This window comes from Fukomys damarensis, unplaced genomic scaffold (genome assembly GCF_012274545.1).
Source record: "Fukomys damarensis isolate Sample0158 unplaced genomic scaffold, DMR_v1.0_HiC HiC_scaffold_20, whole genome shotgun sequence".
NCBI lineage: Eukaryota > Metazoa > Chordata > Mammalia > Rodentia > Bathyergidae > Fukomys > Fukomys damarensis.
In genome coordinates, this window is record NW_022900932.1 from 15,550,936 (window position 1) to 15,574,066 (window position 23,131).

At 45.2% G+C, this 23,131-nt stretch overlaps 1 protein-coding gene and 1 long non-coding RNA gene across 6 annotated transcripts in view; one reads left to right on the top strand and one right to left on the bottom strand.

Annotated features, from left to right (window-relative positions):
- Positions 1–23,131, bottom strand: part of Lrmda (leucine rich melanocyte differentiation associated) — a 1,009,463-nt gene that overhangs the window by 445,895 nt on the left and 540,437 nt on the right. For 3 of the 4 annotated variants that reach the window (XM_010607471.3, XM_010607465.3, XM_010607481.3), the window contains one exon: positions 6,533–6,659. In XM_010607471.3, the coding sequence (XP_010605773.1) occupies positions 6,533–6,659 (127 nt within the window). Of the gene's footprint in view, positions 1–6,532; positions 6,660–6,858; positions 6,879–23,131 lie in introns of those variants that run through there. The other variant, XM_010607489.3, reaches the window with a different exon arrangement.
- LOC104850512 lies at positions 8,968–22,565 on the top strand. Of its 2 annotated transcripts, none has more exons than XR_776992.3 (3): positions 8,968–9,119; positions 21,701–21,764; positions 22,218–22,565. It is a non-coding gene; the product is annotated as an uncharacterized LOC104850512 (long non-coding RNA). The 2 variants fall into 2 exon arrangements; XR_776993.3 differs by having other exon boundaries at positions 21,706–21,764.

The following is a 23,131-nucleotide window of genomic DNA, read 5'->3' on the forward strand; positions in this document are numbered from 1 at the left end:
GGCACACCCATACTGGCATAAGGGTGTCCCACTAGACTCCAAATCTCAAATGTTCTACTATTCCCAAGTGTCCCACTCTGGGGACAGGGTCTTTAACACATTTTACAGGTTGCTTACCCAAACCACAGCAGTGACGAAACATAAACTATTTAAACTATTAAAAAATAAAAATCAATTTTCAATCAACCCTGCTAAAGGAGAGAATTATCTTTCTAGTCTTGCTGCAGAAAATATTATAACATTTCATCATATAATGAAGTTCTAAAGGTATGTGCTGGGGAAAAAAAGTTCTGATACAAGCATAGCTGGTATAAAAAGATTGCTTCTTTTCTAGGTATTTTGACATCCATGGTACTTAACAACTTAAATTTTTTTTCAGTTTGCTTTGATATACTTTTATTCCAAATAAACATTCTTTTCATAGCAAATTTTATATTTGTAATTTTGTAGGCTTTGTTTTTAAGAGGGCTCCATGAAATTATTTAAGTTTCACATTCTACAAAACTCAGAGGATCTGTCCTCTAAGCAGGAGGCCAACGGGGAGATGAGCATCAAATGCCCTGGTCATGGGATTTCTTGGGCAAAGGACCTATGGGCCCTAGGAAGGTTTAGCTAGCTAGTGCCAATAAAGCCAAGGGCCTTCTGGGAGCCTGCCTTATTTAGGATATTTTGTGTGGCAGAAGCTTCATTGCTCTCTGCCTTTCAACAACCCCTCAATGATAAAGCAGGCTGATCCAAGTGGTGCCCCCTGCCCCCGGATCCACACCAGACAGGAAGCCCCAGCACCTCCTCCCCACATGCTCTGGACCAGCCCTTCATTTCTGTGTTGATTCCACCACCAGAACATGAAACAGGAGAAGGAGCTTTAATTGGCTCCTCAGTCTCCTGGGTCAGCAGGGACAAACACAGTCCTGTCTTGCCTGATTGTGAGTTGAGATAGAACTTGGCACATTCATTTTTGTCAAGTTGCGTGGAAAATTGAGCAGAGGCAATCAGTGGAGGAAACTCAGTGTCTATGGTTAACCAAGACTACAGCAGTAGCGATGGATTCAGGGCTTCTCCTAAGGGCGCCTTTTCTTCCTTTTTTTAAAAAAACAGAAACAATGTGAAGCTACCTGGCATGGTTTCAACTCTCTCCAGCCGGATTCTCGGCACACACCTGGTTTCCCTCATCAAGTCTTCTCCGGAGGACTTGGCATTTAAATCTTTGTCAGCGTTGTCTACGGAGAGTTGCCACGGTGGAGCCCAGCTGTCACGGCTAGGCTTGCCAAGGGAGACTTTCTGTGGAGGGTCCAAGATCAAAGCAGCATCTTGCTTTGCGAGTTCAGAGTAGGAGGGAGGAGGGGAGCCTTCTGGGTGTGCCTGTTCAGTTGCCCAGGTCTGAAGCAGTTCTTCAGGTGAGAATGGGCACACCTGCCCCTCTGAGCTCAGCTCTCTGTCAAAAGGCAGCTTCTATAACCACCGGAGCGATTTTAAGCAGGGCTAATCCCTGTACAGGATTTTTGAAATGCCAACTATACTGTATAGTGACATCTCATTTTTATTTACATACAAGTCAGAAATATTATCATGTCGTAGCAACAATGAAGAAAACAGGTTAAATAAAGTTACATAGGCAATAGATGGCAGGTCTAAATTCAAACTTAGGTCCTAAAGAAATTGCATTACTACAGGGGAAAAATGACTTCCAATTTCCTAACCCAAAAGAGGAGGGAGTTAAAACACTGAAGCAGAAGGATTATATGTTTCTGGGAGAGACCATAATGTACTGTCAGCCAGCTGTGCTCTGTACCTCAGACACTTCCAATTTGGGCATATTTTTGAAAGCATTGAGGTTTTAGCTAACAGTCAAGTGTACAAAGAAATGGGGAAGTCTTTGGTGTTAACAAAATGACTTCCCACGTGTTACCCCATGTAAATCTCCCAGCATACTCTAAAGTGGTAATAGTATATTACATGTTTTATAAAGAAACTGAACTTGACAAGGCACAGAGATGTCCCCAAGACAACAATAAACTGCGGTCAGAACCAGGGCTCAGCCCCTGACTCTGTGCTGTGGTCTTCTCACCTGGGTACCAGGCAACATGCACTATTTTTCCTGTTAACACTATGCATAATCCAAAGTCTTTGCCTCTTTGGCGAATGTGCTGCAGCAAACAGGGAGACAGAAGCAAACTGAAGGGTAATTTTATTTAATTGGGTCAAGGTTAAATATCTACACTTTCTGGAATTTTCATCTGGTCCAATACTTGGTGCTGAGCATTCAGACTTTCTGTGGAGGAGTTCGTTACCAAGTATCCTACCCTGTGTGAGCGCATGCTCCTGGTGGGTGAGAGAATAAGAAGATGGCGGGGGCGAGGGGAGCGACGTGAAGTCCACAGCTGGCAACTACCTGGCTACTCCAAAGGAAGAAGAGAGAGCTAGCTACAAAAGCAAAGGATGAAGAGGTTATCCAGGACAACTAGGTCTTCAGATATTTCAAGGCAGGAGAGCAAAGCTGAGGGCTGAACACAAACAGAATAAAGGGCTGGTAGAACAAAGATGGGAGGTCAAGCAGGAGGCAGGCAGATGGGAGGGGAGGCGTCGCTTGGTGAATTTTGAAGAAATTTGCCAGATGCTGCTGAGTTTGGACTCTGGAATCTCTTTCATGAGCAGGCTCCCTGGGCCCCAGCTGGGAGCGGGGCCCTGCTGGGGCAGGCACAGGGACTCCTCCCACATCTCAGTCCCTCTCCTGTGCTGTGCTGTCTCTCTTCAAGTTTCAGAATCTGGGGCTGGAAGTCAGCCTACCTGGGTTCTAAACTCAACCTCACCACGAACAATCTGCATGACTTCTAAAAGTTCATACGTTGCTACCTTTTCCACACAATATGAGAAGAAATATTCATCAACAGTACCCAACTCAAAGAATGGTACTGGAGCAATATTAAACTATAAAAGTTGTTATAATTCAGCCCAAGTCACATCAGATTCATTCCCATGATCCTCTAGGAGAGGAATGACAACACTGTACTAACACAAACAGGGCACACTCCGAGTTACCGGAACTTCATACTGGTGAAATATGTAGAATTGCCCTTACAACTCCCTCTGGGGAGGGTACTATTGTCCCAATTTGCAGGGGAAATGGAAACACAGAGATGTAACAAAACTTACCCAAAGTCATGCAGCAAGTGACAGACTGCAACCAGGAAGTCTGTCCTGAGAACTTGTTCCAAACCACCATGTGATATATCCTCTTGCAAAAGGATACAAAAAGCTAATAACCCATGTTCCCAGAGTCTAGTCACATGCAGCTTTGGTGCAAACACATGTAACTGTGAATAAAACCAAAGCAGAAAAAAAAATCTAGATTTACAAGGCAGATAAATTAGGCAGGGTGTTCAGCCACTCTACAGATGCCAAGAGCAAAAAAATAAAAAAAAAAAAAACAACTTCACAAATACACTTGACACAAAATAAAAATTTGTTAGTAAATTTTCCAATATGTTTAAAGATTGATTTAAAAGAAAGAGCTAATACCCTTCTAGTTTCTTGATTCAAGGGTTCCATTCATAATAAAAATGAAGTAAAATCTTAAGAAGACAAGATGCCACAGGATTGAATAATGCCTCTTTACAACCATACCTGGAGTGGTTCCCTCCCTGCATGTGCTCTACATTTGGTGTGGGACCTGCTTTCACGATACGAGTAAGACTTGCAAAACACTTGCACACCATGCTCCTAGAACACTGCTCTGTCAGGATGTGGCTCATGCAGTCGGCTTAGAGATGTGCACTGAATTCAGCTAACAATCACTACTAAACCCCAGAACACACAGAGGAGGCCATCCTGGATCATCCAGCCTCAACCAAGTCTCAAGCACCTGTGCTACATGGGTAACCTAAGGTGGGTCCAGCAGAAGAGCCATCCAGCTGAGCTCTGGCCAATGAATGCAGCCCACAGAACCATAAAGAAATAAAGTATTTGGGCTGGGGATTTATCTCAGTGGTTCTGCTGCCTGCCTTGCAAGCACAAGGTCCTGAGTTCGATCTCCAGTATGAGAGAGAGATAGAGAGAGTGAGAGCAAGAGAGAGGAGAGAACTAAAAAAGCCCACATCCAAGGCATTTCACAGGGTAGCAACAGGAACATGAAAGCTGGTAATTATTCTAGAGCCCAGTGTATTTTCATAGTGAGGCAGGAAAAATAGGGCTGAAAAGCTGAAGATGGGACAATAAGTAATACTGCCTGCTTTTACCAATCTTTCTTTCAGCGACTTCTGGATCAAGTAAAAGGGAAGGAAGCCATGTTGCACCCTGACAGAGCCAATCCTTGGCTACTATATCTACAATAAAGTTCATTTTAACAACACTGAGATAGAGGTGATCGGGTTTACAGCTACATAGCCTCCTGCATCACCCCTTCTCGGGCCATTATCACTGCTCCCTCCCAACCGTCATTCATGCCACAGATCAAAAAAGCTGAAATGTGGAGTAGGGAAAGGACACAACCAATGACAAAGATAATTTCTCAGTGCCCTGGAGCCAAGAGGCCTACTCAGCTCTGCTGTTAGCAATACTGAGAATAAAACAATCACTCAGCCCAATTTATTTCTTTAAAAATAAGGAAGACGGGCTCTCAGAAAATGACTTATCCAAGGCCACACAGACGGACATGAAGAAGCTGAAGCATGATGCATGAACCCAGCCCACGAGTGCTAGTGCTGTACAACGACATGGGACACAGGACACTGGGGCTCAAGGGGGGAACCTTCTGTCCTTGACTACTTTGAGAATACTGCCTAACTTATCACCCGCAACAGCCAAGGAAACTACAGGACACACTGACTATATCATGTTTTCAAAAGGTATCTAGGAAACTTGTTTAATCAAAGACAGAAGAGGTAAAAACTCCATTACGACACAGGCTGTGAATTTATTTATAAGCCTTCCTCTATTTTTCTTAAAGTATCCATTATTAACAGCCACAAGAGGCATAATTACTAAGGTTTGAATGCCCCCCCAAATTTATAGGTTGAAACCCTAGACCTTGCAGGAGTTATTGAATCATAGGGTGGGGCCCACATGAGCAGATCGGTACCATTATAAGAGACACCAGAGAACTCTGTGTCTCTGTCACATGAACATACAACATGAAAAAGCCATCACCAAGAGCTCAGCTATGCTGGCCCCATGATCTCAGACCTCCATCCTCCAGACTAAGAAGAATACATGTTTCCCAGTCTCTGGCCTTCTTTCATAGCAGCAAGAGTTAATCAACACAATAGAGAATGCAGGCAAAATTAGTTTATAGCTCAAAGTATACATAGTGACTAATAAGCTTTTTAAAATCATACTTACATGTTGATGTAAACATATATGTTAAATTTAACATATTTATCTGTTTTACTTGCAATCTAGCAGAACACGCCCTGGTCCCTTTTCCATTTGTAATACATGAATATGACAAAGTGATTTAACAACTCCTCGTCTCAAATGTTCCAGCAATAAAGCAAGGCAGCCAGACCTCAAGCCTGAACCACACAATGAAATGGAAAGTGTTTTGGCTACGGCCACAGGTGAGACCCAGTCTGGGACTTAGCATCTCATTCCCTGTCGGATGGAGGCTACACCTCCCCTCTTTCCAGGGCTACAATGAGTGGAAAAAACGACACTCTTCCCCTAGGGCTTGGTAAGAATAAAAACCACAACACTTAAAGCACCCAGCGTGGTGCCTGATGCCTAAGAAGTGTTCTATAATGAAAGCTAATGATAACAATGCATTCCTTCATCCTACGGAGTTCTATGGACCTGTGCTAGGCTGTGTGTGTGTGTGTGTGTGTGTGTGTGTGTGTGTGTGTAGGACTGAGAGCAGCCCCTGGCGTGCTAGAGAGTGACAATCCGTAACTCTAACTGGGAGTCCTTGACACCACAAGAAAGGTCCCGATTCCATTTCCCACGACAGAATCCACAGTCCCCCCTCTAGACAGGTTCTCATCTATGCAGGGGAAGCTGTGTCCTGGAACGGCTCCCCTGGTCTGCCCATCGCCAGCCTTCGTGCTTCTCTTCTACTCCAGCGCTCTCTTCCCTTCCCTTCTGCTCCAGAACTATCCCCAAGCCAGCACCCGCACCTTCCAAAAGCCTCCAAGGCCCAGCTCCCTCAACGGCGGGCATTACCCCTTTCTTCCCACCAGAGGTCGCCCTCCCACACAAGCCCAAGGAAACAGGTCCAGCTTCGCCTTCCTGGCAGCAGTGACATTATTTTCTTTCTCTATTTTTATCTATTAAAAAGATTTCTTTCAGCCATAACTTAGATCCCTACACTAAAATGGAGCAACAGGAAGATATAATGGTGCATTTCATTTATGAATGACCTATAATAAATTACTCTGAAGTGTCCCGAGTGCCAGAAGACAGAACGCTTTGTCTGCCCACGGACTGTATTTCACATACTTTAATTTAGCTGACACATAAAACTCGTTTGACGTTTTGCAGGTATTCTGAGCAGGGAGTGGGGGCGGCAGGGGTGGGGGGCGTCGAGCAGAGGAAAGGATATTTGGTTCTTGTTGAGGGTTAAGGTGTGGAGCCGGGGTAACCCTGGCAACACGAGGTCGTCTCCAAGCAAATTGTTGTCCAAGATGAGTTCCTCCAGGCTCCTGAATGCACTCAGTCCTTCCAGTGACCTGCAATGACAAAGGCAACAGGAAAAATGATCCTGCACTAAATCAGGGAGGCCATTATGAGCCGAAATAAATATTTTAACCTTCCCTTTCAGGACTGGGAATAGTTGGGCTTGGTGCCTGTCAGCAAAGTGAATGACAAGAATTAGTAGCAGGAGCCAGGGGTGGGGGCGGCAGGGGAGAAGGGGCCTCTGGCACTCACCACATCCTTCACGCATTGCCAACATGAAGGATGAGGGTCACTTAGTGAGTAGCCAGGATCCCAAACAAAGGGCTTCAGATACGGCCTGCAGGATAAATTTGTCAATGTCTTGTGCCTTCAGGCACCCAGCCTCGGCTGACCCTAACCTCCATTCCCAAGATAAATAACTCTGTCACACTTCACCTTCATTCCCTGGACACAAATTTAAGTTGTCATCCATCATTCCTGCCTAGAAATATCATACCCCTCTTACAATAATAAATATAACTTCAAGTATCATTTCTTAGTGGTTCTCCTCTCTACAGTCGTAGGGGAAACAGCCAGGAAAGCTTCTCTCTCCTTTCACATCCTTGGACTTCTTTTTCTTTCACCCACTCTGCCTTTTCTTTTTTTTTCTTTAATAATCGCTTAATTTCCTTCCGCCCAGTGTCTCTGTGGTTGCCCAACAGGCAAGGGATCTGCAGAATTACATAATCACCCCAGCCGGAGAGGGCTTCTTTTCCTTTCATTATTTCTCTTTATTTGTTTTCAGTTTTGTTTGTGGGGAGGAGGAGGGCTGGGAGAATTTCTGCTTCAAAGCTCCTGGCCTGAAGTTACTGTTTTAATTTATGGAACCTAGATTTCTCACTTTAGTCTTGGGGGGAAAAAAAAGACCATAGAGTGTAGCAAAGTAGATGTTGAGGACAGTAAATAAAAAAAAAGGCACCTGAAAGGATTAAGTACTGGGCTTAGGGGAAAAAATATATCAGAAAGGAGGAGACGGTGTCGTTCAGCCGCATAGCTGGAAGTTAACTCTTCGGTGGAAGGGCTCTCGGAGCGCTGGGCGGCAGGGACGCAGGGCAGTGCTGCACCATTGCTTGCTGAGGCGCACACAGACATTCATTAAAGCCAGCCCCGGGCCCAGGGCCTTGCACAGACACGCTCACTCCGCTCACTCCCGGCTGGCTCGCTCACCTGCCAGGCCCAGGAGATGTGCTGAGCTTGCACTGGCTGACAGCTGAGCCAGGGCTTTACTGGGGGGAGGGCTCGCGCGCCCGGGATCCCTCGCCACTCTGCACAATGTGACGAATCAGGAAGACCTCATGTAAGCTCTTCAGTGGTTTACTGATAGCACCTCCATCGCGGCCCTGAGTGCTTGCGTGTGCAGTGTGTGTACGGTGGGGTGTGGACTTTAGCCCTGGAGCTTTCCCAAGGCACCCATAGCTCCCGGGTGGGTCCTCACCAAGAGGCCTCCGAAAGAGGGAGTCCATACCTGGGAGGTGTAAAATGCACTGAGCTATTAAACCTGCAGATTCCCTGGACCCGCAGCCCTGCCTGCCTGCCAGCTTCTGTAGATCTCGGGGTGGTCCCCACACAGGGCCCAGCATCGCAGTGTTCCTGCTCCACAGCCACCGCTGCCTCCCCGAGTGGAGGACCTGGCTGTACACGTTCTGGACCAAGGCCTATTTCACTCGCTCCTCCTCTCCTCCTTTTTCTCCTTTAAAGCACAGCTTACACACACCGTGCAGGGCAGCATGGGTCTTTCCCTCTGCGCCACCATCTTGGGGTGTGAATTCGGGCATCCTGCTACGGATCTGTGTTCCTCCCAACTCTCAGGTTCTGAGAGATTTTAGGGACTAACCACTTGCAAGCAAATGGTGCTTTTTCCCTTTCCTTCCTCCTCGCCTTCATTGATCCCTCTACCCTGCCCCTGACCTTGGGGGTGTGTTAAGGACACAGGGGGTGGTCACACTCTTCTGAAGTCCCTTCCTCCACAGGGGTCAGTGAGTGGTGCTCTCTTGCCAAAAAAATGCTTCTCAGGACCAGGCCCTTGCATGCCACCTGGGGAGCGGCGGCGCCTCCCTCCTGTGGGGCAGCCTTATGGGCAGCTAATAAGTCCTTTGTGCACCAACATCAGCTGGGCTCTGTTCACAGGCAGCATCTAAATACACTGTTCCTGAGTTATGTTATGCAAATATTCCACTTTCATTGTGAGCCACAGCAAAGGGCTGGCAACTGGCAAGCAAAAGAAACCTCCCTTCCAAGAGTGCTTCAGGGAGGCAAAACACACACACACACACACACACACACACACACACACACACACACACGTGACCCAGCATGGGGAGGGACAAAGTCAGGCACACTAGTGCACAGCCCCACTGAGACAGCCGCTCCCTCCTGCAGGGCAGACTCTGCGCAGAGCCGCACACCCGAAGGAGACCTCAGAGAGGAGTGAGGAAAATCCACCTCCGCCCTCAGCACCTGTTCGGTTTTGCCAGGTAATGTTGTTAACTGCTCCGAAAAAGGGAGCCACGTATCCCGGGACAGGGGGCTGCTAATTAATACACCTTTGCTTTCACGCTATCAGTGTCCTTTGTCCTTTGGTGATTTCACCAGCTAAATTCAGAGCTAAGGGACGGGAGACAGAGGCAGGGAGCAGAGCACACGATGAAAGGGAGGACTGGAGCAGTGATGATCTGAGTGGTTCAGCCAGCACGTAGGGACCCATACACATACACCTGCAAGATAGCTTGATTTTTTCACTTAAAATTATTTTTGGTTATTGAATAGTAGAAGGAAATTATTCGCAACAATCTAGGAGTTCATACCCCTATATACCAGATGCCTGCAATAGATAGGTGCTGTTAAATATAATGACATGGCAGAAAAGGCTTCCCAGATCCATGCAGCTCTCTGCTGTTTAACCAGAAGGCAGTGGGGAAGGCAGCGGAAGCTGGCAGGGAAGACAGGAAGGCGCTGCAATTTCTCTGCTATAACTTTGTGTAAGGATGGCAAAATGCACCCCAAAACCAGAGCCCTTGTGCAGGGGGTGAATGTCTCCAAAGGGTTGTTCACGGGCTTCCCAGCAGGGTCCTGGGCAGAGGCAGCTAGAGAGAGGGCTCCTCTGCCTGGCAAGGAGCCACCAAGGGCAGGCAGGGACCCAGTGGGGACACTCAGTGGCAGCGGCTGGCTTGCTTGCTTGGAACCCTCATCAGCACCTTAGAGTCCTCACAGGCGTGTGCCTCCCACTCCACCAGCACCGGCGAGAGCTGCTGTGATCTCACCCACAGGTACCATCTCGGTTACCTCCTTTACAGGGCTCCGCCTGGTCTCCCCTAGGAGCCGCAGCGGCTGCCAGGAGAGTCCCAGTGCCTTCCCGAAGTCACATCAAAATGACAAACCATCACAATGAATTCGGCTCCAGTGGATTCAAACAGAGAGAACTTTCAAGTTTCCACTGTAATTAACCCTATCCTCGTTAAGCTAATTATGATCAAGCTTCCTGTCACAGTTAATATCCTGGCATCTTCGCCCATGGCTTACACTCTGCCCTCATTAGCTTATAAAAACAGCAGCGCTAAACAGGCAGCCATCGCCCTGCCCGGGGAGGCCAAGGGCTGGGAGTCCCCCAGAAGGGGACTTGGACAGGGTCCTGGGTCCCACAGAACCCTCGGGGGCCCCTGGGTGGGCACAGACTCAGCCTCCTTCATTCTCTCCCTCCAAACTGACTGCTCACAAGACAAGAGCCAGGACCTGGGTGGGGTGATAGGTGTGGAGCAGGGGACCTCTAAGCTGCAGCCTCCCTTGTGCCGGCACACTGTGGCCTAGAAGCCACCAGAGGTCACTTCCAGAACCTGGGTTGACCCATGCACACAGGCTGTGGTCAGAATTAGATCCCACGTCACCGTGCTCCTGCCTAAACCAGCCACCACACTGTGCCCAGCATGAGAAAGGGAGGCGAGCAGTGAGGACCACAGACCCTGGGAGAGATGCGTCTCTCCCTTCGGAACCATGTGTGGCCTCAGGGGAGGACCCAAAGTCAAACATTCTCAAACCAAGCAAGAGGACAAGCTCTTCACTAAGATCCTGCCTTTCTTCCTCCAGTCCATCTGAATGGCCACAAACATATTTTTAGCTGAGAAAGCAAGGAAGCCATGGAGATTCTAGGGGTACCTCACCCACATGTCTAACGCCCACCACCCTGGCTCCTCGCCCTGTCACGCAAGGCCTGGTGCTGTCTGTCCACGACCACCACGCACCCAGAGAGCTAGAGAGCTGTCAGGTGCGTGATGGACCAAGGAGTCCTCACCCACTGCTGACTGCTCAGCAGGAGCCCGGGAGACTATAACGGAAAAGCAGCCAAGAGAAACCCAAGGACAGAGAGCAGGCTCAGAGCCTGGCCAGCGGCCAGGAGGGAATCCCTACCCTTGCCTTCTTTCAGAGGCCAGATGTTTCCACCTTTCCCTGGGATGTGTTTTGGAGAACAGGAAGCGTGACATCAGAGAGCCCACACCTGAATCCCCGGGCAGCGATGAAAATATATAAATACTACCTACAAGTTGGTAAATAACAGCAGCTCTGAGCACCCTCCCTAATACCTGAGCACTCCCTTCAGGTCCCCAGTCACGAAGCAGTCACTGCCCACGACCAACAATACCACTGGGCCACCATGGACACTGATCCCGCCGGCATCTGTTCAGAGGGGTCAGCGTGGCAGTTAAATAGTTTAAACATCACCTCTGAGAGCAGAAAGAGTCATTTGTTCCTGTCTCATTTCCATCCTTCTCCCGTGCCTGGCACAGGGCAGGCTGTAGAGAAACAGCTGAAGATGAACTTCCCACTCTAGAGTCCCTGACTGAACCTGCAAGGACAGGACAGGCAACACAAAGATAACAAATTGGGAGTGAGGAAGAAAGGACAGGATCACTGTGCTGGGGTGCGAATGCTTCTGGCCTGGGAAATAGCCCAAAGGAAGCATAGACAATTTTATATACTGTGTTCATCTGGTCCCGTGAAAGTATTCTTGCCTTCATAAAACTCTTCATATCCTGCTTAAATGGTCAGGTGAATAGATGTAACTATTTATATTATATAGCTACGCAAGCATAACAATGTATTAAATACCTAAATGTGCATATGATAAGATATACATTATAATATATAGGTTAATATATACTTTTATATTATATAGCTACGCAAGCATAACAATGTATTAAATACCTAAATGTGCATATGATAAGAAATACATTATAATATATAGGCTCTCTAGATTTCCCTGCCATTCAGGTCATGCAGCTGGAGACTTATATACAAATTGTAATGTAAATCAGGTAGTCCCCACTGCAAGTATATGAATAGAAAGTGGAAATGTCTGTAAGAAATTCACAAAAGTGGAAAGGCTCTGGACTGTAGGACAGGTTGTGTCCTGACACCAAGAGGGGGCACAAGACGTGGGTCAGAGTCAACCCCTAAGCCTCTCACCATGATGGATCTTCTTTGCAATGCAGAAAATAAAACTCAATAGCCATGTGAGAGCTGAATCAGTCAAAAACCCAAAGTTGTTAACCATGCCTAAAGCCTTCACGTACTATAACTAAGAATACAAAGAAATCTTCCAAATACAACACCTAAAGAGTTATGGTGAATGAGTATGGAGCTTTAGCCCAGAAATCGGTACTTGAAGTTCCTATTATTTGAAAAGGAAAGGAAGAAATTAGATTCTCCAACTTTTAGATCCGTGAACTTATAAATTTACCTATGCAAAATTCTAGTCAGATTATCCCTCTGAGGGACTGACAGGTGCGTGCTGAGGACAATGTGAATAATGCATCTAATCATGCTGACCATTTTACTTTTGCCACCAGGAAGCCCAGAACTAAATTGTAACCCAAGTTTTAAAAGGTAGCACCTCATGATTTATGTATCTGCTTTCTAACTTTATTTGTTAAGGTTTGTAATTTTTCCACACACTTAATATTTGGATTACTTTTTATTTATTAATGCTCATAAGCTAGTCCAAACTCTTTATGGAATTAAATGGGACATACAGTATTTCATAGATTCTCAAATAGGCAGTGTGTGTGCGTAAGGACAGTTTGAGGGGAACAGATATTAACGGAGATACTTGACTCTGAATAGAAAAGATACAGATTGTATACAGACTCAACAATGGCTTTGAGTAAACTTCTAATCATATTCTTGTGATGGGAAAGCAAAAACTGGGCTGGAAAATGACATCAGGTAAACTTCAAAATGAACTGCTTCAAAATGCACCCAAAAAACACTGATTAATGGCTCACACTGCCCTAGCCACAGGTTGTTGGAACTTTATTTTTTGCCAATGACACGGTTAAGAACATCTTTGTCACATGTTTGAAATTCAAGTCCCTAGAGAGATATTAAAATCCGAAGCAATTCTATTAGAATCAACCACTATATCAGCCCACTAAGATGAACTTTGACAGCGTGTAACAGAAAGACCCAATTATAAAGTTCAACTAGCCAAAAAACAAGAATGCAATTTAAAATCAAAAGGCAAATAGAAATTTGGAAAATATTTACAACTTCTCTTAAAATCTAACATTTAACCACCTTTATATAGAAAGAGCTTTTGTAAGTCATTAAGACAAAGCTGAATTCCCAATGAAAAGTGACCAAAATATTCCAACAGAAAATTCGCCAGGAAGTTTGTCAACAGCAGGAAAGTGAGAGAACTTTTCAGCCTCATTGGGAATCTAGAATATTCAAGTTAAATAAGTTAGTCTATTGTTTTCTTACATTTTAATGTGGTCTTCTCAAAAGTTCAAGACAACAGGTTAACGCAAGACTATTTAGAGAACAGAGTCATTATTCTTTCTGGTTTCTAATAACTTACTGAGTGACTATCAAAGATGTGTATGGTTTCAATACAAGCAGGTTCCCTACAACATTATTTAAAATGACAATGCAAATGAGCCTAAATGTTCAACAATAGAGGAATGATTAAATAAAGCCCAACATAATGAAATACTATGCAGGAACTACAAATATTATAAACAGATATCTAATGACCCAACAGAATTTGGTGCTATATATTTAAGACCTGAAATCAACTACAATACAATATCTCATGCGTAGAAACTGAAAGTCCTCCATATGACCCCCACAATTCACCACACAAAATTTAATGTGCCCTGTGTTTCCCTGGGAATTTTCTCATTGCTGATTAAGAGCCATCAATGTTGTCTTAGTTGTTTCTAGTTTATAAGCTGTTGTTAATATGTTACCTTGTACAGAGGGACTTTAGGAGCATTCCGTAACAAAATTTGGGAGGTGGGGTGAGACAGGGTCTTGCAGTTCAGGCTGGCCTTAAACTTGTGGCAATCCTCTTGCCTCAGCCTCCCTAGTACTGGCATTACAGATGTGTGCCAGTTCATACTTATATATCTACATATATCTCTATTTTTTACAGTTTTATCTGTTAAAGATTCCATTTTGCAGAAGCACTTTAAAATCAGGAAAAACTCTAGAACATACTATTAACAAATAAAACCAGACAACTCCCCATGCATGTGATGCAGGAGCCCTAGATAAAGAACAGCGGGGAGGGGCTCAGTGTGAATAGCCAGAGTGGAGACAACTACCTCAGATGCTATGATCTCAATCTATCACCTTATCTATTGTAACTCCATGGCCCCCAAGTAACTCCACCTGGAGCTTTGTACTAGAAAGGGCATCAGCACTCATAAACACCACCCAAGGAGAACAAACTGGAGGCAAAGAGGGAGTGACACCATGATTAAGATAGTCAACATCCCTTAACCAGGAACACAGAAGACTCAGCTGTGGAAATCTACTAAGTCTAGCCACGCATGGTGATGCATGCCTGTAATCCTAACACTCTGGGGGGCAGAGGCAGAAGGACTACACATCTGAGGTCAGCTTGGGAAACTTCGTGAGATCCTGTCTGAAAAGTGACTGGAAATGTAGCTTAGTGCAAAAGCCCTGGGTCCAAACCCCAGTTTAAAAAAAAAAAAAAAAAAGTAAAAGTGTATGGGATACCAGAAGGCAAAATCAAAATCAAATAAAAGAAGATGATGTATATGATGTATGTGGGGGTAGAAAATGTCTGGAATCAATCTTTTTAAAACTTATAAACATAGAGAAGCTGCTCACCCAAGGACTGTGCTGCCTAATACGGGTCATTACACATATCTGATCAGAGATGAGTCATGAAGAACATTCAGAGGGGATTTCATGGACTTCAGGGATTCTATCCAGACACTGTGGATATTTGACTGAAGCCCCTTGCAATACAGGCACAGTTGACCAGGGCTGCTGAGGGTCACCTCTATCCTGCCACAGGGTCCCTTCACGAGTCAGCCTGGTGGGAAGAGGGTAACAGAGTACCGGCTCTGCCATTCCCCATGACATTGAACACTGTACCTTATTCCTGTCTTCCAGAGGGGACAGTGCAGGGCCTCTTGAATACTTCTCCAACTCTGATATCCCAATAATAACAAGGCATACCTCAACAACCTGGAATCCTACAAAACAAGCATGCTCTACTACCTCTAAATAATTTCTAGTTGTGGTCCCCATGGAAATTAACCATGACCACAACCTCCACCCAAACATTATATATAGCTTTGCAAACTCGATCTGTATGAACTCAATTATAATGATGAACCCAGATGGTTTTCAAGGTTTTCTGCTCTCTAGCCTGAACTCTCATCCTCCTAGAGCAAGCCCTGGTAGAATTAGTTCTTGCAGTTTTGCATGTGGCCTTCATGGAATGAAGTGCACATTAGCTAGAGGTGGATTGAGATTTGCCAGCTAATGTGCCTCTGTGTACCATTTCTTTACTCATTTGTAAAAATATGTGAAAGGGCTCTAGTTTATAAACTGTTATAAACTGTATAATGTTAGCCCTCTGCCCAGAAATTTGGGAGTCTCTGGGGCTACAAAGACAACCATGGGCTCCTCCTCTGCTCTAAGTATGGACTACGAAGCAGTTACCAAATAACACAGGATCTTCAGCAAGGCTGGGATGACTAAGTCCCCTTCTGAGGAGGAGGTGGAGAGTGTAAAGGCCGTAAAGAAAGGCTGAACTTGAACTAAATCTCAACTCAATTGAATTTTCATCTTTTAAGCATCTACTTAAGTTTACTCCACATTTGGTGTTAAGAGAAATCAGAAAAAGAGGGCATTCAACCCTGGCACTCAAAAGCATAATCGTGGTCCCATCTTCCAGCATGGAGGATACTCAGTGAGCACTACCTCTAGGGGACAGAGCTGTAAAAGTCCTAAAGTCTGTTCCTGATGAGTTTAGCCTCCATAAAAGAGAAAGGAAAGTTAGCCTTAAAATAAGGAGAAACCACATAGGACAGCAGATTGTTGGCCAAGATGGGTTCTAGACACTGAGAGGAAAGAGATGAGAACCGAAGCAATCATCTATCCATCTCACACTTCTGTTTGTCCTGAAGTTACTACAGCAAGCACCTACAGCGATAGGAGCCAGCCATGCTCTGTAGATGCACAGCAGCAACTTTTGTGTCTTGCTCCATCCTTCCCCACTCTGGGCCTGTCCTCCCTCTTCTCAAGGAACCTTCCCTGCATCTCCCCCACCCTGGTGACAGGACTTGAGCCTGGGCTTTGACTATGTCTCTAAAATTATTTTGATTCACGGCTTGAGATTTTACAAAACCACACATGCACGCATGAAGCCTGTGGCCTAGGGATCTTGTTTGTTTTTAAGAGTCCAAAGAACGAGTTTGTGTGGCGGGTTCTATAAATGGGGGTTTTCTTTGCTAGGGAGATGTGAGGGAGCGGACACGGTGTGCCGCAGCCGTGGTATGTGTGCCCGTCGCCACGGGGTGGAAGGCAGCGCCTGGCGGGGGATGTTCCCAGGGCCACTGGGCAAACATTTGTTGGGCCAAGAACACTGCTCCTCAACCTCCTGAACTGTTTGCTTGAAAGATAACAGTGTCTCTTCCACACAAGCTTTTCACCACCCTCCAGAAAGGGAATTTTTAATTTAACAGATGGTGTCTACTCATTGCAAGCCAACCAGAAAAGGAGACATTTACATGGCTGGGCCTCAAGGCCCTACGATCCCTGAGGGGCCCTAGTCAAATACTTGCCCAAAGACCAGCTCCCCATGGGCAATGCCCCCCCTGGAATGAAGTCAGGCCAGGAAAGCCAACAAAAATGTGCCAATTGCTGACTCTGTGAGGTCCCAGTTGGCCAAAGAAGGTGAAAACATGTTTTGTGTCCCAGACTACAAGATAGCTTTGTATCTCCTACAGGAAAGAAGGCCCTAGGAGATACGGTAGCTCTGAAAGTGGCAGGTATTGGAGTCACTTCTTTCTTCCAAAACTGTACTAGCTCTGTGCTTTGCAAACCTCTCAAAGAGCAACATGGTAAGGTTTATTTCCATTTCACACAGTGGCACATTCTAGCCCTTGGAGTATAGACACTGAGTAATGCGGGGGATGAAAAGGAAAGATCACCTGGCTACCGATGTGTGGTGTGATAAGCAAGAATCATTCCTGGGGCTAAATCAAGATTCTCATGTCCTCTGCCTCTCTGGTTATCTGAGTGCTGTTGCAGCAATGGAAAACCACCTTGGTATTTACATAGGTAGCCTATGGTTCTGATCAAGGATTTCTTGTCAACTCAGTGAAGCCAAGCAAATGTAGTGAGCCGATATGCAAAATGAGACCCCCCAAGCGAACATGAGCTCTATTTTCAAGTCCAGATATGGCATATGGCTTTGGAAAAACCACCCTTGCAAAGCTGAATTTTTAATGTCACAATGGCAGAAAGCATACCCTGACTGGTACACTTTGCACATGCTGATATGGGGAACACATGAAATATGGAATGTGAAAACAATCCTATAAAAGTACAAGGATGGTTTATTAGCAGAACAGTTGTTTTTGAGAAACAAATGGGGATATTTTATTTTCAAAAGAAGAAATTAATAATGTGGGCATATTTGTTACTTTTCTCACTGCTGAGACAAAATACTCAACACCCACAAGTTAAAGGAGGAAATATTCATTTCAGTTCACAGTTTGTAGATGTTTTAGTCCAAGATAGGGTGGCATGGCAGAGGGGCATTACAAAGGAGAAACAGTTCATGGTATGGCAGCAGAAGGCAGCAAGCAGTATCAGCAGAAGCAGCAGCAGTGAGCCTTTTATCCCTTCCAGGCTATAAGCCTATTGATTGGTGCCACCTATACCCAGGGTGGGGTTTGCATTATCCACACCCTTAATCCCAGTATCACACTCTTAATTCATAATCACACACCCTAAATCCAGCCACTTCCAAAATAGCCACACCTATAACTGCATAAAGTTTTGGGGAGACATCCAAATACAAGTCATAACTGTGGGAAAAGGAAACAAGTAGCTAACCTCCAAAAGAAATCCTAAAACACTGAGAACCATCTCAGGGCTTGGGAAGATGGCACTCAGGAGAACCTCTGCTTGAAGAACATTCCAGAACCTGAGACTTGCTCTGCCCATCTACTATAATGCTTCCATTAAATCTTTGCCCCTCAGGCCCTCATTTTATTCTCCTATAAATTGGGAAGGGTAAATTGGGAAGTATGGAAATCTCTTCCAATTAAAATATCTCAAACTATAAGGTGAGCTATAGGAGAACAATTCCTAAATCCAAGTTTTATCATTGCCATAATCATTCCACCATTCAGTGAAAAGTTCAGCAAGACCGTGGAAAGCCATCTCCAACTGTCATGTGGCCAAAGAGCTAGGAGTCAGGGGGTAGGGCGTGTGTCAAACCTCAAGTATGAAATCTAATTAATAAAAAAGATCAGGGTGGGTGTGGGGTACTGAGGGAGACACCCCTCACCTTCTTTGCTTCATCATTCATAGCAACCCAAACCAGTAAGTGACAGGCAAAGTGACACACTGCTCAGAGGGCAAAAGATAAATGTTTGATGAATTGACCATTGGTGGAGAAATGATGGGCTTTGTATGTGCATAATAGCCAAGCTGCCTTTCCATGCCGATCGCCTGCCAAGATAAGAACCCATAATGAATGGACCTTGAGATGCCCTGGACAGAGGCAGCTCTAATTTGATGGGGTTTAATAAAATTAATTCTTTAAAATAGAAGCTGACTGTAGGAAGAAGACAGCAATTTGGAGAGATGAGAAAGGCTGAGAATCACCTGAACATAGGGTAAACATGAAACACTGGTTTCTCTATTCAGTGCACTGGTCAAGTAAGCAGAAGAAGAATGTTTGATTTCATTATGTTTATAAGTCATCAAAATGCCTCTATGTATATGTGCCTCACATTGAGTAGAGACACCTGAGATACTGAGATGAAATGGTCTCTAAATAGAAAACTACGCTAATAGACACAGAATGCATGGTCCATTCATTATCCCTTCTGCTAACATTTACAGAGCATCCCTTACTCAGGCCTCAGTGGGGGATGAAGGTTTTCTCCCACCCACATGGAGCCTGAGGAACAGTGAGGCCGGTGAGCTTCACTAGCAAAGGAAGGAAGGTGTTACTGGCCTAAAGACTCCTACTGTGCTAGGTGCTCTCTGCCAAACATCTGTGCCTGCACATCCTTGCACACTGGTCCCTGCAGCCAATGGTCCATTTCCATATTTATTCCCTGATTTTGGTTCCTGGCTCTTCATTTAACTGATGACAAGATGTTCTAGTTCAGTACTTCACACTACTTCTGAGGATACCATGATGGCAAGAGCAGCAGTCAGACAACCAGAAGGGCAGACAGGAGAAAAGAACCTTAATTCAGCCCTAGGAAAAACTCCAGCTGTACCCATGAATCAACAACCTTGTGGCCTTGATTTTTTCCATATGCAAAAGCTGAGGTTCAAAAAGATGAGTTGGTCCATTTTCCAATAAACTTTTACTTGAAGCCTTTACTGATCAGATACTCTTTAAGACACTGGGAGTAAAGAGGTGAGTAAGGGACTCATCTTTAAGAGGTCCAAGATCTCATGAAAAGAGAGCATAATCACATGGCCACAATAACCCCATGAGGTTAAGTGCTACATCTGCCTCCATGGAATCTTAAAAAAAACCTCTAAATTTCCTTCTAAATACATTCAGATTAGGGTCATAACCTTCAGTTTTCTTTGACTTTGACAATAAAGTATATAATTACAAAAAAGTTTGGGTCCACAAGCATGGAAATGGCCACTTTCCATGATACCATATATATCCTGAGAGAGGAGGGAGGAGCCTATGGAAAACATAACACTCAAAAGAATTCTTCCCCCAACTCCTGCTCCCATACATTTTCCCATGATTGTAAAAGGAAACTCACTCATCACTAAACTGCTCAGCAAGGCTCACACTCTTGAAGAATATAAAGTTTTATGAGCAGGTCTCTTCTTCTCTCTCTGGGTGTAAGTGAGAAAGCAAGTGAGAGAGAAAACCAAAGAGGCCTAGTTTGGGAGTCCAGGGTGAATTATAGACTGCTGCTCAAGATTCACAGATCTTCCTGGTAGGAGGTTAATATTCTCACGTGTCATTAGGTCTGCTGGCTCTCCTGATGGTTCACTGAAGCAGGCAGCAAATTATTTCCTCATGCTGCAGAGGAGAGCACATGTCAAAGCAAGAGAACTCGGGTCAGGACAGGCCTTTGGGGGGATTAATGACTTAGGATCACCAGGGGTGTCTGCAGGTAAGAATGGGCCAGAAACCTTTGACAAAGCTAACTTTTTGATCAGTCTTGACTCAGCTTTCAAGCAAGACCTCCAGATTTTATCCCTATCACCTTCTAAAAAACCCGCCAAGACCTGCAGGAAGACTGAGTAACCTGTCTGGTCATTTTATCTTCACTTGAAATGCCTCCCCCTGCCTTCTGCTAATGTATAGCCCACTCAGTCTTCAAAGTGGATCTTAAACCTTATTCCTTAGTGAGACTTCTTGGGCTGTCCCAAAGCTGCTGACTGTGTCTGGATGGAACTTTCCAAAAGCTTCTACATGCATGTTCCTTCTACCAGTGCCACAGGCTTGGTCTGTGCTCCTATTATACTAGGTGACTTATGTTTATCTCTTTGACAACTAAGCCATGAGACCACAGGCACAGTGGGTTATATCTCTGTATCCCCCATAAGGATGGATGAAGGGAAGGATCTACATGCTCTGGAGACAAATCCAAATCCCCAATCTCTCTTCCTTTCAGAAGTCCCAAGGAGAGATCCGGATATACAAGCTCATTAAAACACTTTTGTGAAGGTGTCCTAGAAAACACCAACTCTAAGGATGACACGAACTGAGGGAAGAAAAGCACAAGGCACCCATGGGAAGTCGGGGAAAACACTGCCTTCCTCGAGCTCAGGAAAGACAAGTTAGTGCATTTAGTGCAAATGCCCACCATAGTCTGTATTCTGGGTGGGGGCCTGGGGAATCTGGAGGAGAGCTTCTGAAAGGTCATCTCCAAGCCCCACAAGCAGGGTGCCCTGAGCAACAGCTCAGGCCAGAAGCCAGGATTTCTTATCAAGTGGCTGTGGATGTCTGGACTCCCCAGTGTTTTCCCTCTTTACAATGAGAGGGAATGCACTTGGTTATGCACCAGGGAAAGGGACGTAAGCAGAGCTGATGTTAGACAGCACCCAACTCCAACTTGGAGATGCAAGTGGCAGTTTGGGGAAGAAACTGGTAAATCTGAAAGCACTGAAGAAAAGAAAGGGGTGGTCCTGACTGCTCCCTTCCTGCCTCTTCCTGTCTGGCTCACACCAAAATGTTCTCCTTAGTTCTGAGTCTATCTCCACCACTAACTTTAGGATTGCTCCTTCAAAAAAAAAAAAAAAATACTCTGCCTGCTTTTCTATTATCTGCTCTCTATAACATGCATGGATAAAGCAAGTAAATGCATTCAGACAATACAGACAACTGAGCAGTCACCCACGGCTACTCAGAACCCAAAACACAAGCTCCCTTGAGCCAGCAGGATGGCTAAGGAGCCTCCCAGGCTCACACAGTGTTTAGTGCAGCATCCAGGAAAGTCCCCTGCAGAAGACCCATAGAAGGAAGGAACTCAGTGCCGGCAGAACTTTCCCCTTATCACACCTCACATTTTTCCAGAACAGGATGAAGAGGAGCAACTTGACCAGCGTCTCTAAAGGATGTGGTGCAGACAATCTGTCAGGTACTCCTGAGATATTTATTAGAAAAGTGCTGCTAGGGCCCAGCCCTGGCTTATAAATCAGGCCTTTTGTGGGTAGATGTGGATATGCACAGTTTAATTCCCGGAGTTATTCATTTGTCTACTGAAATGTGGGGTCCACCATGAGTCTCCAACTCAGGCATATCCTCAGACGACGTCCCAGGATCTGGGGAGTGACACACTGCATTCAGTGAACCCAAGGTGCACAAATTACAGATGTACCATGATGATGGAAAGGGGGGATTCCATCATCAACTGAAAGTTATCCAATGCTTTGCTACCTAAAAATGCCTCAAAAACTTTCTTCCCTTTTTTTATATCCCAGTGGCTTCTTTGCAAGAAAATATGAATCAAACTCATTACCCCAACAATAAAGGTAGCTTTGCAATATCAAGTTTATACCCTTTCTGTATATACAATAACTTTGTCTTTCAGTGCCAAATTACAGTGGATACTTCAATAAGTGACACATGGAAGTACCAAAAATATGTATGTCAACTGAAGCAGAGATAATGGCAACCACAGCCCAATACAAACATGGGTTGACAATGACCTCATCACACCTGCCTCCCGATCAAGGACAACGGCAAAAAGCTACCAATTTTGAGGATTCAAGGATGTTAAAATGGGAGAGAAGTGTCCCTTTTAGGAACGCTGAAATACAGAGTAAAACAACAGAGAGCTGTGAGGACTGGGAGCCCAAGTACACACTGGACTGACAACATCCTTAGTAGTAGTACAGTGCTGCCCACAAACACAGCGGTGAGGCGGGCTTGGCCCACAGATAAGACAACCACATAATCTGTTGTGTAAATCAGGAAATGAGCCCTGTTCCTGATGATGTTAGGCAAACAAGCATTAAGCAAAACTGTCCTGGAAAAGCCAGGGTGGAGTCTAAGTAACTCATTGGCCCCCAAAAGAAACCCTGAGTAATGTTATTGCTACAACTAATCAACTCTGATATTTGGAATCTACAACAATATTCAAGGATCAAAGTCACTTTTACGTCTGTGCTTCTGAAAATCCCTGGAAACCCGACATCTTTCTGCTTTGTGTAGTTCCTCCTCCAAGCAGCCAAGTCATTAGCCAGCACTTCCCCTTCCTAAGGCCTCCTCAGACATCCTGACAGTTGTCAGGATGAGGTCAGTGGTTTTCAAGTAGGGGTGATTTTGCTCTCCCAGGGAACTTCGACCACCTCTGAAGACGTGTGGTTATCACAACTAGGTATTTAGTGAACAGAAGCTAAAGACGCTACTAAGTGCTGTACCTACGAACCACAGGACAGCCCCACTACAAAACATGACCTGGCCCAGTGTGACATGAGTGCGAATGTTGAGAAACGCTGGGTT